At 35.4% G+C, this 14,866-nt stretch overlaps 2 protein-coding genes across 3 annotated transcripts; one reads left to right on the top strand and one right to left on the bottom strand.

Moving 5' to 3' along the window:
• The first annotated feature begins 1,479 nt into the window (after positions 1-1,479).
• On the top strand, positions 1,480-6,724 carry LOC125874922 (protein STRUBBELIG-RECEPTOR FAMILY 6-like). 2 transcript variants are annotated; one of them, XM_049555971.1, is made up of 16 exons: positions 1,480-1,566; positions 2,067-2,202; positions 2,326-2,397; positions 2,482-2,547; positions 2,655-2,726; positions 2,817-2,888; positions 3,118-3,189; positions 3,272-3,337; positions 3,441-3,500; positions 3,594-3,883; positions 4,590-4,876; positions 4,982-5,247; positions 5,600-5,732; positions 5,849-5,985; positions 6,067-6,223; positions 6,454-6,724. In XM_049555971.1, the coding sequence occupies exons 1-16, from the start codon at positions 1,482-1,484 to the stop codon at positions 6,559-6,561; spliced, it is 2,079 nt and encodes a 692-aa protein (XP_049411928.1). In that variant the 5' UTR covers positions 1,480-1,481; the 3' UTR covers positions 6,562-6,724. The 2 variants fall into 2 exon arrangements, with proteins under 2 accessions (XP_049411928.1, XP_049411929.1); XM_049555972.1 differs by lacking the exon at positions 1,480-1,566 and having other exon boundaries at positions 2,072-2,202; positions 2,304-2,397.
• Positions 6,725-7,274: 550 nt separating this feature from the next.
• On the bottom strand, positions 7,275-13,643 carry LOC125874930 (26S proteasome regulatory subunit 7 homolog A-like). The gene is made up of 10 exons (XM_049555982.1): positions 13,448-13,643; positions 11,539-11,620; positions 11,319-11,410; positions 11,160-11,237; positions 10,567-10,628; positions 9,918-10,062; positions 9,569-9,787; positions 9,310-9,491; positions 8,953-9,128; positions 7,275-7,664 (listed from the first exon to the last, which is right to left on the bottom strand). Exons 1-10 carry the CDS (start codon positions 13,541-13,543, stop codon positions 7,507-7,509), a joined length of 1,290 nt encoding a protein of 429 aa, XP_049411939.1. The 5' UTR covers positions 13,544-13,643; the 3' UTR covers positions 7,275-7,506.
• Between the last annotated feature and the right edge of the window lie 1,223 nt (positions 13,644-14,866).

Genomic DNA, 14,866 nt, shown 5'->3' with positions numbered 1-14,866 from the left:
CAACTCTAAGCGGGAAGTGAAAAATTGCGGATTTTTTTGGAGCAAAAGATGGGTTTGTCTGTCAGTAAAACGGATCAGTTACATCATGAGTCCCGAGAGAATCAACACAGATCTGAATAAAAATCAGCAGAAGGTATATGGATATATGGTGATTCAACCCGAATTTCATCAAAAAATTTATACAACAAGTCCAGATAATGAGTTTGTAGATTTGTCATCATCACTACTCACTATCTTCGAGGCTTGGAAGGTGCATGGAACAAAGACATAAAGCGGAAAATGTGTTAAAAGTGGGAGAAGAAGAATTCATCACGTGGAAGACTATTCAAAATAGGAAAGGATATAATTGCAAAATGACTATTCTTGAAATACGAGTACTAGGAGTTTTGACGTTCAATTTCATATCGCGATATAAAACTACATGTCATAATATTATATATTTAAGTCATTTGTATAATAGGATATATATAAATTACTTTTGTAATAATGATATAAATTTTAAATAGCAAAGTAAAAGGATATATGAGGTCATTTTTCCTTTTGTATCGATGTTACTAACCATTTACTTTAGGTTGTCATTTGTCAACTTTCATAGATGGTATAAAAGATTTTACACTATCAAATTACCTCTACTCATATATCAAATTATAATTTATCTTCTTTTTTATCTCCAAATGGTTTACATCATATTCGTGCAAATGATGGTGTAATTTAGTTTTAACTTGGTACAAATTTTTAGTTTTTTGAATTTTGTGATTATAAACGAAGACAAATAAAATATATATATTAAAATTGTCATTTAATTTTAGGATCTTAAATATTTTACTGCCAAAACTGCAGATTTAGAATCAAAAAGTTGCTAAAATGAAAAACAACACAAATAAATTGAAACAAAGAAACAAATACAACAGGATAAATTCCGAAATAAACCCACACCCCACCTTATGGGGCAGCCCGATACCCGTAACTCTCTCCCTCCCTCACATTTCCATTTTCAGCTATCACTCCTTCTTCCCTCCTCACCCCGCATCAAATTTATCGTGCATGCCAATTTATCAACGTTAACCTATTAACTCCATTTTTCTTCTGCATTTTTTATTATAAATAAATTTCCAGTTCCTATTAACTATTCCGATCCGCCATTAATCTAATTCTTCAGTCAGCTTTACTGACCATATATTTATAGATCATCCATCGGTATCATTGATCATATACAAGAAGATTTGCAGATCGTCCATTTCTTTCTCCTATTAATTTGTCAGGATTACTCTTTTTTTGTCTAATAAAGCCTTGATTTTTTTTTCGAGTTCAGAGACATTGACGAATTTAGAATTTAAATTTGATGGGTCAACCTTTTAAGTTATGACTATTGAATCCATCTGATCACATTATGAGTTTGAAATTTAATGTTACAGTACTATTTGATAAAATTCCGTATTAAAATATTGGGTTCAATTGAACGCGAAGAAGGTGGGGGCAGGATGAGCTTGGTGGTAAAGGTGGCCCTACTCTTCTTCATTTTGCATGGCTGCAGCTTCATCAATGCAGACACAGATCCATCCGACGGTCAGCTTAATTCTACGTGCTACGTAGCTTAATCATAAAGAAATTAATATATTCACGGCACTCATGATTAATTTGGAAGTTACTAACAAAGTTTCGCTGTAAATAAGAAAGAATTTTGTTGTTAACTTATAATGTGAGCGTCGAACACTTGGTGTACAACTTTTTTTTGTCTGGTGTTCGATATCTTGCTTTATTGGCTTCCACTAAATCGAATTTGTCTTGCCTAAAACTCATTAGAGTCCTATATGTAATTTTTCATTCTCAAAACTCAAACCTAAGACTTTTTATAGTTAAGCTAGGTTGCTAATTTTCACTAAAAAGCCCGACGATAAGCCAAAGAGTTCACAACATGAAAAAAAAAAAAAAAAAATGAGTTGTAAAATTTAGTAGCAAAATTGTGGAATTCGATTTATATATTTTTTGGAGCTGTTCTTAGTCTCTGTGTGTGTATTTATATGTTCTCAATAATTTCGTTGGTGGCGTGCAACTTTGATTATCAGGTTCTGCCCTGAGAGTAATGTATAGCTCCCTAAATTCACCGGGGCAGCTTACAAAATGGAGCTCATCAGATGGTGGTGATCCTTGTGGAGAATCCTGGAAAGGCATTACTTGCTCGGGCAATAGAGTAACTGAAATGTAATTATGTTCTCTTCGCCATCCTCCTATCGTTTTTTTGAGATACACTTTATTTGATAACTTCTCGTTAGTTAATTGATTTGGCAATTGCTGATTTTCAGTTTTCGTTTCATTTTCCTTCAGCCAGATATCCGGTTTAGGACTATCCGGATCAATGGGATACCAACTAATGAGTTTAACATCTGTAACCAACTTGTAAGATGATCAATGGCTTCAATTACTATTTCCTTACTTCGTTCTGTTATTTGTATTTACATCGTAAAATGTTGTAATTTGCAGTGACATAAGCAACAATAATCTCGGAAATCAGATACCTTACCAGCTTCCTCCAAATGTAAAGAGACTGTATGTTGTTTTATGCCTAATTTCTTCTTTCTTTGCTCAATTCCAGGCTCTAGTGTTTTTTACAAAGTTACTCACAAAATCATTCTTCCATTTGCCTCGTATTGCAGTAACCTTGCTGGTAATGGTTTTACCGGTGTCCTACCTTATTCCGTTTCACAAATAACTTCCCTTCAATACTTGTAAGTGAATTTTTAAAATTCAATTTACATGTATAGTATTATTACACTCGTTGTTCTGATTTTCTCTCCGTTGTATGTGCCTGACTGTAGAAATGTCAGTCATAATCAAATTCAAGGAGAACTAAATGACATGTTTGGATCACTTTCTTCTCTCAACACATTGTAAGGCCTTGTCTCGATTTCTTCCTTTTCTTATACAGATTGATATTACCCTGTGATGATTGAGATTTTCAATGTATCTTGTGCTATTCTCGATAGATAAATACAGCATCTCTTCTGTTTATCATGTGAACTGTTGTCACGGAGTGAAAGTATCTTTTCTTCTTCTTGGTTGATTATATTATGTTGTATCCCGTGTTTCTTACTTTGATTGTTTACATTTATGCTTCAGAGATATCTCTTTCAATTCAATGACCGGTAAACTTCCTCAAAGCTTTAAGTCACTGACTAGCATGAAGAAAATGTAAGATGCGTATCTTCTGATTCATTATTGTACTGTATTGGTCGAGTGTCATTGAACTTTCTAGTATTGTTGTGTTGTGCAGCTACCTGCAGAACAACCAGTTCACTGGAAACATTGATGTCCTCGCCAATCTTCCTCTTGACAATCTGTGAGTTATGCAACATCTTTGTGTGTGTGAATGTTATCGATCTCTGAATGTTCCATTTCAAGACTTTCTCAGTTACTATATTGTTGATTCCTTTGTGCTTTAGGAATATTGAAAACAATCAGTTTACTGGTGGGATTCCAGAGAAGTTTAAAGGGATAATGCAGTGAGTGTTTCAGTCTGCAAATTATTTTTCATCCTTGAATAATTGTAGAAAATAACTTTCTAACTGAATTCACGATTTGTGATACAATTGTAGAAAATCTAACAGTAACACAGGGAGCTCAGGGCCTGCAGTCCCTGCGAACAAGTCCACTCAAAGTCACAAATCAGGAGGCAATGGCAATTCTTCCAGCGGTGGAGGTAAAAGTGATAGTGGTGAGAAATCTGGTATCGGTGGTGGAGGCGTTGCAGGCATAGTGATATCAGTTTCAGTGGTTGGAGCAGTTGCAGTAATCTATATTATCAAGAAAAGACGCAGGAAGTCTTCAACAGACATAGAAAAACTTGACGTTCAGCCATTTGTTCCTGAGTCACATGAAGTACAAGGTATATAATTTTATGACTTCTTTTTTGGGTCAGTTGAGAAACATAGCTGGTCAGTTTTACTGATACTTACCTCAATATCTCAACATATATACACTCTTATGGTGGATAGGATCCTTTCTTGCCATGTTATCTAATTTGAATATAGAACTGAATTTATTGTGGTACACAAAGGGGAGCCCTGGCGTAACTAGTAAAGTTACTTCCATGTGATCAGGTTCGAACTGTGGAAACAACCTCTTGCAGAAATGCAGGGTAAGGTTGCATACAATAGACCATTGTGGTTCGACCCTTCCTCGTATCCCGCATATAGCAGGAGCTGCTCCAGGCTGTCCTATTGCAAATGTAGTTTTCTTTATGTAAACACACTTTTAACTCTGGATGCAACTTGCAAGTTCCAGCAAAGGTACTGAATCACCTCAGGTGAATTTTGGAATATCAGTTTTCCTTTTGAACTTGTCGTCCTTCATTTCATGTTCAAGTGAGCATGTCTATAATGATGAATTATCTTTCCCTTTTGCAGCTTCATTTGTAACCTGGTATTTCATACATCTTAAGCCTTACCTCAATTGTTTTAAGTTCTGTAGCATCATTCCATCAGAGTTCCAGCTAACATTTTCCCTTTTCTGGTTACTAGTATTATTGATTTTTAATCATGTGTTAGTTTTGGAACCTATATTTTTCTATTCATCACCTATTTTGGCTGCAGATACGAAACTCAGTCAAGCTCCGTCCACAGTAAGCATGGAAGCTACTGAAACTCCCACTGTAGTATCTCTAAGACCTCCACCTATTACTACTCATAAATCCATTGGTGGAGATGACATTTCAGAAAAACTCATTGTTCCACAGAAGAAAACTCATACAGCTGAAAGAAAAGTTGTGCAATTTTCAATTGAAGACGTACAGATAGCTACTGACAGCTTCAGTGTAGAAAACCTTATTGGTGACGGATCTATTGGAAGTGTATATCGAGCTCACTTTGACAATGGCAAAGTAATATCTATTAGTTCTGTTTGTCGTTTTAACTGTTTCTTGTTGCAGCTAACATTACCTATGCTGATGTAAGTGATTCTGATCGTTTAAGTTCCTCTTCCATAGGTTCTTGCTGTCAAGAAACTTTATTCATCTGAGCTCCGGAATCCTGAAGATTTTCTAAAGATGATTCCTGAAATATCCCAGCTGGATCATCCAAATGTAACAGACCTAATTGGTTATTGCTCAGAAGATGAGCAGCACCTGCTAGTTTATGAATTCCACAGAAATGGTTCTCTGCATGATTTCCTGCATCGAATGGATGAAGACAACTCGCGACTAACATGGGATAGCAGAGTTCAGATTGCACTTGGCACAGCTAGAGCACTAGAGTGAGTTTCATAATTTACAAAATTACTTTCATTATGCATCACATAAGATTAATGCAGCTTGGAGAAAACTTTTGTTTGCTTGGTTTCAGATATTTTTTTATGGTAAACTACCCTATCTATCATAAATCTTCTAGTTTTCCTTAAAACATTGATGACTAGTAAGCATGTAAAAGTGTTTCAATAATATTTCGAATAGAAAAGCAATTATATTATTTTAAGTTGTAGAACACCGCGTATGTTGGCTTTCCACTAGATCTAATTAGAATAAGTTTTCTATTTTGGTCGCGACCTCTCCAATTCTTATGAGTAGGTTTATTCTAGTAGCTAAATCTAAGCTTCCTTTAATTTGCAGGTATCTACATGAAGCTTGTTCTCCATCTTTAGTTCATAAAAATATAAAATCTGAAAATATTTTACTTGATGCTGATCTCAATCCTCATCTATCAGACAGTGGGTTAGCAAACCTTATGGCTGATGCAGATCAGGTAACACTTCATAAATTTGTTTTTTTTGCCTTACTCTAAAGTATAATTTCCTAAAACTCCACATCAGTATCTTCTTAATGGCTTCAACTTGGACCCCTTATTTTTGCTCCGTATAGGGATTGAACCATAATATAGAGTCTGGATATGGCGCACCGGAGGCTGCTATATCTGGGAAGTGTACCACCAAGAGTGATGTATACAGCTTTGGAGTTGTTATGTTGGAACTTTGTACTGGTCGAAAACCTTTCGATAGGTAAATGTTAACTTAATGATTTTGAACCCAAAATCTGTTTTAAGACATAATAATATACGTGTGTTCTTCTCCTCCACTCAGCTCAAGACGAAGATCTGAACAGTCTTTAGTTAGATGGGCAACCCCTCAGCTTCATGATATTGATGCCCTGGAAAAGATGGTTGATCCAGCTCTCTCTGGATTATATTCTGTCAAATCTCTTTCCCGGTTTGCTGATGTTATTGCTCTCTGTGTTCAGGTAATACTCTCGTTGTTTCAATTCATGTGACTAGACACAAAGTTTAAGATAGAAATGCAAACATTTGAAACGTGTGGTCTTAAACATGACATAACATCTCATTAGAGTAATCTGAGAAGTAGTTCGTTCATTTTGTACTGAAAGCTGCTACATGCCATGTGTTCAATTTTCAATAGAGTACTCCCCTAAATCGCGCTCACTATCACAATGGTTTGTGTATGTTGTGTCAGCTTGAGCCTGAGTTCCGGCCACCTATGTCTGAAGTGGTTCAAGCATTAGTCCGGCTAGTGCAACGAGCAAATATGAGCAAGAGGTTACACAATAATGATCAGGACTGAAGAGATATGTTCAAGACCTGCTGATTGTTACAACAAATGGTTCTCTTAAACTGTTTGCTACTATAGGAGATCATCTGATCCTGATCAGCCCAGCAATATCTTCTTCGGTGCAGTCGTATTTGATTAAATACCCTATGCTAAAATATCGTTCACAATATATATACCTGATCTGCTTCTCACTGATCACCCTACAATACATACATAAATTATTTTTCACTTAACACAGATCCTTATAACACATACATGAATGGTTACCAGCATTTGTACTCTGTTCCAAGATATTGGTAGCAACGACAGGTTAATTGACATCTGACAGATAAACATAGAATGAACCTTGAAAAAGAGGCTCTTAACTGCATGTTATTTATACTTTGAAAACTACCAGTGTTGCATCTACCTTCCGGCAAAGGTTCATTCATACAAAGCAATTACGAGACCACTAAGAATGCATATGAAACTTCACGAGTCTAATTGAGTGAACACCTGGGAAAATAGTGTTGCTTGCAAAATTGATTAAGGCAAAACACAAGATAAAAAGAATTAAGGCAGATTAGGACACAACTATTGCCTGATGTTAGTACGACAATAACAGTACTACTTTGCCAATCAGATACCTAACTTGACAAACACAAGCGCTGACAGCAGAAGCCGGCATCACAGGAATGAAATTGAATTAAAATAAGTAAAGAGGGAAAGCCAGCTATCATTCCAGCTCTTAGATTTTAACTCAAAACACCAAGTCATCAGGCATTACAACGCAGAAGTTGGTCCTGCATCTTTGTTGGCAACAAACAGAAGCACCAAAGATGAATAAACAGGTAATAAAATCTTAGTGGACAGTAAGAATTATCAAATTGAGTACACGGGATAACTAAATGGCAAATAGCAATGTCACTCCATTCCTGCCAACACTTGATTGTTTGGACCAAATAGAAAGTAGTCCAATTAATTGTAGACCATGTACTTTGGTGTTGCACTGAATTTCTGATATCCTTTAATGACCTTGTTGACGGCATCTAAAAAGTCTTTCTCCGTAACAGTTTTCCTCCTTGCTCGAATAGCATACATTCCAGCCTCCGTGCACACACTTCTTATATCAGCTCCTGGAATAAACCAAATCAATGAAAAGGTCAAAAGTGAGAGCCCCTAACTGTCGTATTTTGAAAATTTAAGTGATGCATCTAAGTGAAATTATATTTGTCCAAAAATAAATACAAGTGAACTTATCACTTCTCTTTACATGAAAGTAAACCTTCTCTAGACCTCCATATTTGCCAACTTCATCATATTGTTTTAAATGCCATAAAGTCGGAAAAGTAGCTAACTTACTGCCAAATTCACTCTTTAAATGCATCAAATGCAATTAAAATATCAACCTCTTCCAAAATTCTCCTCTGGGTCCAGCAACCTTAACTTTGGCTTTTAACTGGTCAATGGACAAGCTCAAGGAGATCTAATTCTGTAACTACTCACCCTAAAATTCCTATTAATATAAAGTTGCGAAAAAAAAATCCTATTGATATAAACCCATCCAACATAGTGGGTAACAAACCAAGTTATCTAAGTCCTCCGACCACAGTATTTATGTACAACACCAACAAGGCAACAACAGAATACTCAGTGTAGTCTTACAAAGTGGGGTTTGGGGAGGGTACACCACATTATGTATGTAAATCCCAATATTCATTTCAACAGAACAGGTCAAGATTACATTAATGGACTGCCAAAGAACACTTGGAGGGTTTTTTTTGTGGAAAATTTTTGCATGTTCAAGTTTTATTAAGAAACAAGAAAAGCCCACTACATGAAACAAAAGTAAGTTGATTCAGAATGTAACAAGAAAAATTGGAATGCGAGTAATAATGGGTGCCTTTGCTGTTGTACTTTTGCACAAAATACAAGCTCAGGTACCTAAGCAACACTTGATTGAAACTACCAAAGGACTATACTCCATTACTCCTTCCTCTCATTTTTCCTCAGCACGACAATTAAGATGAAAGGTTTCATTTGTACATTGTGCTGTGTTCAATGAGGAAACTAGTAAATAGAATCGAAAATTTGCCAAATTATGTTTGGTAAATAAAACATCAGGGTGTGAATTTAAATTCTTGGAAGTTGTGAAAGCATGTAGAATTGAATAATTTCTGAAATACATACAAAAGTTTGAGATATTAGAAAATAAAATTGAGTTCAGATGTGGTAGAACTTCCCCTTCTAGAAAATTATTATACGTTTTGGGCAGACTTAAAAGGGAGGGCATTATAATTAGGAGAAAGAGCTCTTTAAAAGAACATTGTGCACAAAATCAAATACAAAATTGATGTTTAATATGCAACTTCGGAAGCAATATACATGAATCATTCTATTATATGTCAATGTATATGAGATTACCTGTAGAGTTTGGACAGAGACGTGCCAAAAGTTCAAATCGAATATCGCGCTCACAATTCATTGTCCGTGTATGAATCTTAAATATCTGGGTCCTACTCTCTAGATCAGGTAGACCAAACTCAACTTTGCGATCCAAACGTCCAGGACGTAGCAATGCTGGATCAAGTGTATCAGGCCTGCAAACAAAATAAAATGCATTACAGTAGTTAGCCACCAAATACAATAGCCATGGATAACACCCAGTTTGAAGAACTCAGTTATCATGCTGCAAATAAATCACTCAAAGTTATCCCAGCAAGTACAACCCACAAGAGAGACTACTGGGACAAAAAGCTAAAACAAAGAGAGAACACTAACCTATTGGTGGCCATGAGAACCTTAATATTCCCCCGAGCATCAAATCCATCTAGTTGGTTCACAATTTCAAGCATGGTACGCTGAACCTCATTGTCTCCACCTACACCATCATCAAATCGTGCACCTCCAATAGCGTCTACTTCATCAAAAAAAACAATGCACGCCTTCTTAGAGCGCGCCATCTGCCATACCAAAAAGCTAGTCAGCAATCAAACTACAACAACTTGCTAAAGAAGCTACCAACGCAGTTACTTCTGACCTGGAACAGTTCACGAACCATCCTAGCTCCCTCACCAACATATTTCTGAACAAGCTCACTGCCAATAACACGAATAAAGCATGCATCTGTTCGATTTGCCACTGCTCTAGCAAGCAGTGTTTTCCCAGTACCAGGAGGCCCATAGCAGAGAACACCCTTTGGGGGATCAATTCCAAGTTTCACAAACTTTTCAGGGTGAAGCATGGGCAACTCAACAACCTGTAATTAAAATAAAAGTTTCATTATGCAGGCAAACATGCCAATCAAGTAATATAATACCGTGAATTTTAAACAGAACAAGGTCAGTGTTGGACAGACAATAAATAACATAGTATACAATCATGAATACCTCTCGCATCTTTTCAATTTGTTCCTTGCATCCACCAACATCATTATATGTCACATCAGGCTTTTCCTCAACAGTCATCATGGTAACACTAGGATCAATTTTGGGAGGCAAAGGAATTTGAATCTGATATTTATTCCGATCAACCCTGCAACAATAACAATCTGGTCAGAGAGACTGACAATATTTGGTAAAGCAGAAGCCTTGGCTAGTTTTATTACTGTTATATACAGAACTAGATTTTCCCACTAAAGCTTCTTCGTTCCACCTATAAAGCATGAGAATGCCGAACACTAGGTATCCCCAATATTAAAAGATATCTAAGCAATACAATTCCATCCACAAGGACATGAAATGAATATTCCACCTAATCATCCCCAATAAAGCAATCGATAACTAGTATCTGCAAATCCTCACAAGTTCTCAGTAAGATCACTATGTTCTAGGGGATCATATGTTGCAGTAACCCACTTCCTTTGACAAACTCACTCTTGTGCAACATGACATATGACTCTAAAATACAGCTACCAGAAGACAATACAGTTACACAGTAAACTTCCTTTGCTTTAGAATACCACTTCAGGAGATTTGTTCTTTTTGGGATGTATGAGTCTATTGTGAGAGAGTGAGAAAGAGGAGAATAAGAATATACCCGACTCGCATGCCTTCTTCTATATCAGTTGGTGAAACTTTGTCACCCAATCCAACAACAAACTGCGGGAATAAAATGAGCATAGTCAAATAAAAAGGTGATCAGGGTGGGGGGGAAAAAGGGTGATCAGAGTTCTTTCATTAAAGAGTGAATCCAACAAACAATGTTGCAAACTTCTGTGATAACTAAAAACATATACCCAACCCCAAAGAAGGGTAAACCTTTCAGGCTGAAGACATAATAACCCTGAAAATATCCCTTATCAAAAAACACATGGAAAGTGTCCATAATATCAATATGTTTTCTTGGAAGATGGATTGAAAAACCAAATGTTTTACTACTATCATGATAACAAGAAATTTCACATGTTTAAATTGAACCTCAAAATTATCAAGCTTCACAGTGTCTTATGTCTTGTTAAGGAAAAAACATTCCATCTGTTATTGGATATAGATTTTGATTCTCCAGTTTTAACAGTAAACCTGGCTTCCCAGGCACCCTCCTTCCAGATACCACCCATACATTCACCAATAGAGGTGTTACTAGAAGATAGAACAGAACAAAATACTATGTTGGAAAGACATGATGCATACCTTTGCAATTTGCTTGACGTTTATCACGTATTTTGCATCTTCAGTGTTGGGGCTAATTATCTTTGTACACCTAGCAACCTGCTCCAAAAGAATTCAATTAATACTTCAATGTACCTGAGTAATAAAAGAGCAACAGATCTGTATTTCAATGAAACACACCTGAAGAGGTTGCTCCTCCTGCATCATCTGTTTATCAGAAACCAGATCCCATTGACTTGGTGCAGCTAACCCAGTGTCAGACTCCTTAATACCTATGGTAAATTATTTAAGATGTAGTTCACAAGAATGTGCAACAAAGAGACACAAGGTTTGAAAAGAACAAAAAGAAGTCCCTTTACATAATCAAATACAAAATCAACAAGAGACATAACAAACATACCGCATAAATCATTTATCTTTTTGGCCATTTCCTTGATTTCCTTTTCGGTTTTCTTTATGCTGGTCGAATAAGGTCCCAGGCCCTGCAAAAATCATTATATTTTGTTGATAGGTAGTGAGAATAATTTATATATTGTGAACATTCACTGAGCTAGCACTACAAAATATAATTACAAGTTCGACAATTCCCAATCATATCTTGCATTTCATCTACATCATGTACTTCATGTAGAAGGATCATTGTACCAAAAGGCTCGCAAGGAGGAGGGACGTGTGACTTAGGCCTAGAGTAACACATGTGCACCTCACTGACTCAATCTTTCAACTGAATAATTTCTCAAAAAACAAAAAAGATAGATATGCATATTTCTTCTATTTTTTTGCCCTCGTAGCTTAGTTCAAGTAGCAAAGATGGAGGAACTTGTGACTTAGGTAAGAGGTTTGACTCCTGTGCTGTACCAATTAAGCCTGGTATTTTCATTGGAGAAGGGTACAAGGGCAGGTCATTATCACCAAACTGCGAATGTAACAATTGGTCTTAAAGAGTTGACCCCGAACAGATTTCTCATTCATCAAAAAAAAATCTATTTAAATTTTATTTATAATGAGAGGCACAATTGACCAAGGCAACTTATCCGTGCTTAACAGGAGAGCCTCAATACCCTAGAGTGACCTAAACCTACCGAGCTCCCAGGCATTAGCTCAACATAACAGATGGGGAATCAGCTACAACAGTGGAGGAGCTTATGTAGGAGAATATGAGCTCCCACTAGAAGTACAAAACCAGAAAGCAACATCTAAGGAACAAGAAGATCACATGGACCACACATGCCCCGTTGCAGTTCACCAAATTTGCGCAAGAATGGTTCAGATATAAGTGTAACTCATACTTGCAGACATATAATCTCTCTGATATGTTTCTGCCTCTAAAAACATGCCATGTAGTTAGGTGGAGAAAATATGATTGGTTTTTTCATTCCTAAAAGTGAATTGACAGCTTGAATTTAACTTTTTTAAAATCAATTCTAAGCTGCAAAATACAAATTAGAAAGCACAAAAACAAAAGCAAAAAGAGCAATGCAACATAAGTAATATTACAGATCCTCTCAGACCATAAAAAGTTATACTTTATGCTATGAGCAACTCTGGTCATGAGTCTCATAAGTGATTCAACAGTTCCATGACTGCATATTCAATCAATCACACCTGATGACTCAAAGGCTTGTTAGAAAGGTAGCAAGCGACGAACAAGACCCCTATGTTGACACTCCAAACATAACTTTTAGAGGCCGTTACTAGATAGACCAGAGCTACAGCCCAGGGGAAAAATTATTTCCCACTAAGGAACGCAACTAGACTTCTCCCATTGAATCCATCCTTAGTTCTGATAATTGAATTATCCATAGTTTATGCTCCCTAAACCAATTCACTTGAGTGAGACATAAGAGAGTGGAATTCCCTGATAAGCTGTATTTAAGTAGGTTCAAGCTAAGCTCAAGTTTCTAAAGACGAGAAGGGGGACATGTTCTATGTCACCAACAAGGTGAAGGTAGTCAGATAGTCAACCAATTGAACTACTATTCCCCCCAAACATTGATAACCTAAAAAAGGTTTTGAGCATAATGAAAATGAGAGATGTTGCTAGCTGCACGCATCCACACCTATAAAACATCCACCTAAATCCATAAACGCAAATCACTACCTTCAATAGCTCAAACATTCTTCAAATTCGAACCCACTTAGTAACAAAACGAAAGATAATATCAAAAATTACATTTCTGCAACATTCTGTACCATCTCAGTTATCCAACAGTGCGCAATGAAAAATTAACAGTTCAAAATGAATTAAAATCAACAGATAGAGCCAATAGGTAAGAATTAGGGTTAAATATTAGGGGAAGAAATAGTACATAAGTCTTGAGTAGAGCAATATCATCTTCATCAAGTGGCGGTGGGTTCTTCTCGTCCTTGATCTCATCTTCGATATCGGCTGCTGCGGGTGCCATGGATTTTTCAGATGCGTTCGTTCTCCTCACAAATCGCAAAGAACAGAAAGATCTGTATTTCGAAAAATTTCTTGAGAAAGAAGCAGCAAGTACAGTATAAGAACAATGAGATCTCTTTCGCTTTTATAAAACCCGGTACATGTAACCTGTTCGGGCGGATATATCCAAATCGGCCCGGTCACCTTTTTTTTGGGGCAATATAGTAAGATTTAAAACAAGGCACAAGTGCACAAATAGCCATATTTAGGGAGGAATTGACGCAGATAGACAAGTGTTATATACAATTGGCAATATATATTAATTAGCAATAAATAAACAAATAAAAAATTGGCACATATTACCCTAAAAGTAGATGTTTTTTTAAAAAAAAAAATTAAAATAATAAAAGATATATAATATTATCTCTCTTCTAACTTCCAACCATTACTCCTTAAAATTAGTAAAAAGAATTATTTAGAATTATCTCTCTCCTTTTAAATTATTACGTATTTTTAAAAAAAAATTAATTTCATCTCTCTTCTAACTTCCAACCATTTCTCCTTAAAACTAGCAAAAGATTATTCAAAACTCTCTCGTTTCAAATTATTTCATATTTTTAAAAATAATAAAAGAAAATTAATGACATCTCNTTACATATTTTTAAAAAAAAAAAATTAATTTCATCTCTCTTCTGACTTCCAACCATTTCTCCTTAAAACTAGCAAAAGATTATTCAAAACTCTCTCTTTTCAAATTATTTCATATTTTTAAAAATAATAAAAGAAAATTAATGACATCTCTATAACTGTTTAGAATTATATCTTTTCTTAAAATTAGCAAATAATATTTTAATTATGATTATTCTTATTTTAAAGGTATTCCTATGAGTTCATTACCTGCCAATTATTTTGCCTTTGAGCTCAATCCATATTCACTTAACAAATTTGTATACATTTGTTTGTATTGGTATTCATTAATCCATATTCATTTAATAGATTGGCATACATTTGTATTGGATACATTTGTTCGTATTCATTATAAATTGGTATACATTTATATTTATTTGCATTAATATCTTTCAAAATTTACATAGGTATACATTTGTATTGGATGCATTCGTCCATATTCATTTATAAATTGGTATACATTTGTTTGCATTAATATCTTTCTAATTTTACATTTGTATTGGATACATTTGTTCTTAATTATAATAAATTGGTATACATCTATTTGCATTAATATCTTTCAAATTTACATAGGTATACATTTATATTGGATACATTCGCCCATATTTATTTATAAATTGGTATACATTTGTTTGCATTAGTATCTTTCTAATTTTAC

The sequence above is a fragment of the Solanum stenotomum genome, chromosome 8 (genome assembly GCF_019186545.1).
Source record: "Solanum stenotomum isolate F172 chromosome 8, ASM1918654v1, whole genome shotgun sequence".
In the NCBI taxonomy this organism is placed as follows: Eukaryota; Viridiplantae; Streptophyta; class Magnoliopsida; order Solanales; family Solanaceae; genus Solanum; species Solanum stenotomum.
Note: the sequence above shows the minus strand (reverse complement) of the source record. Positions and strands in the feature narration are given on the sequence as shown.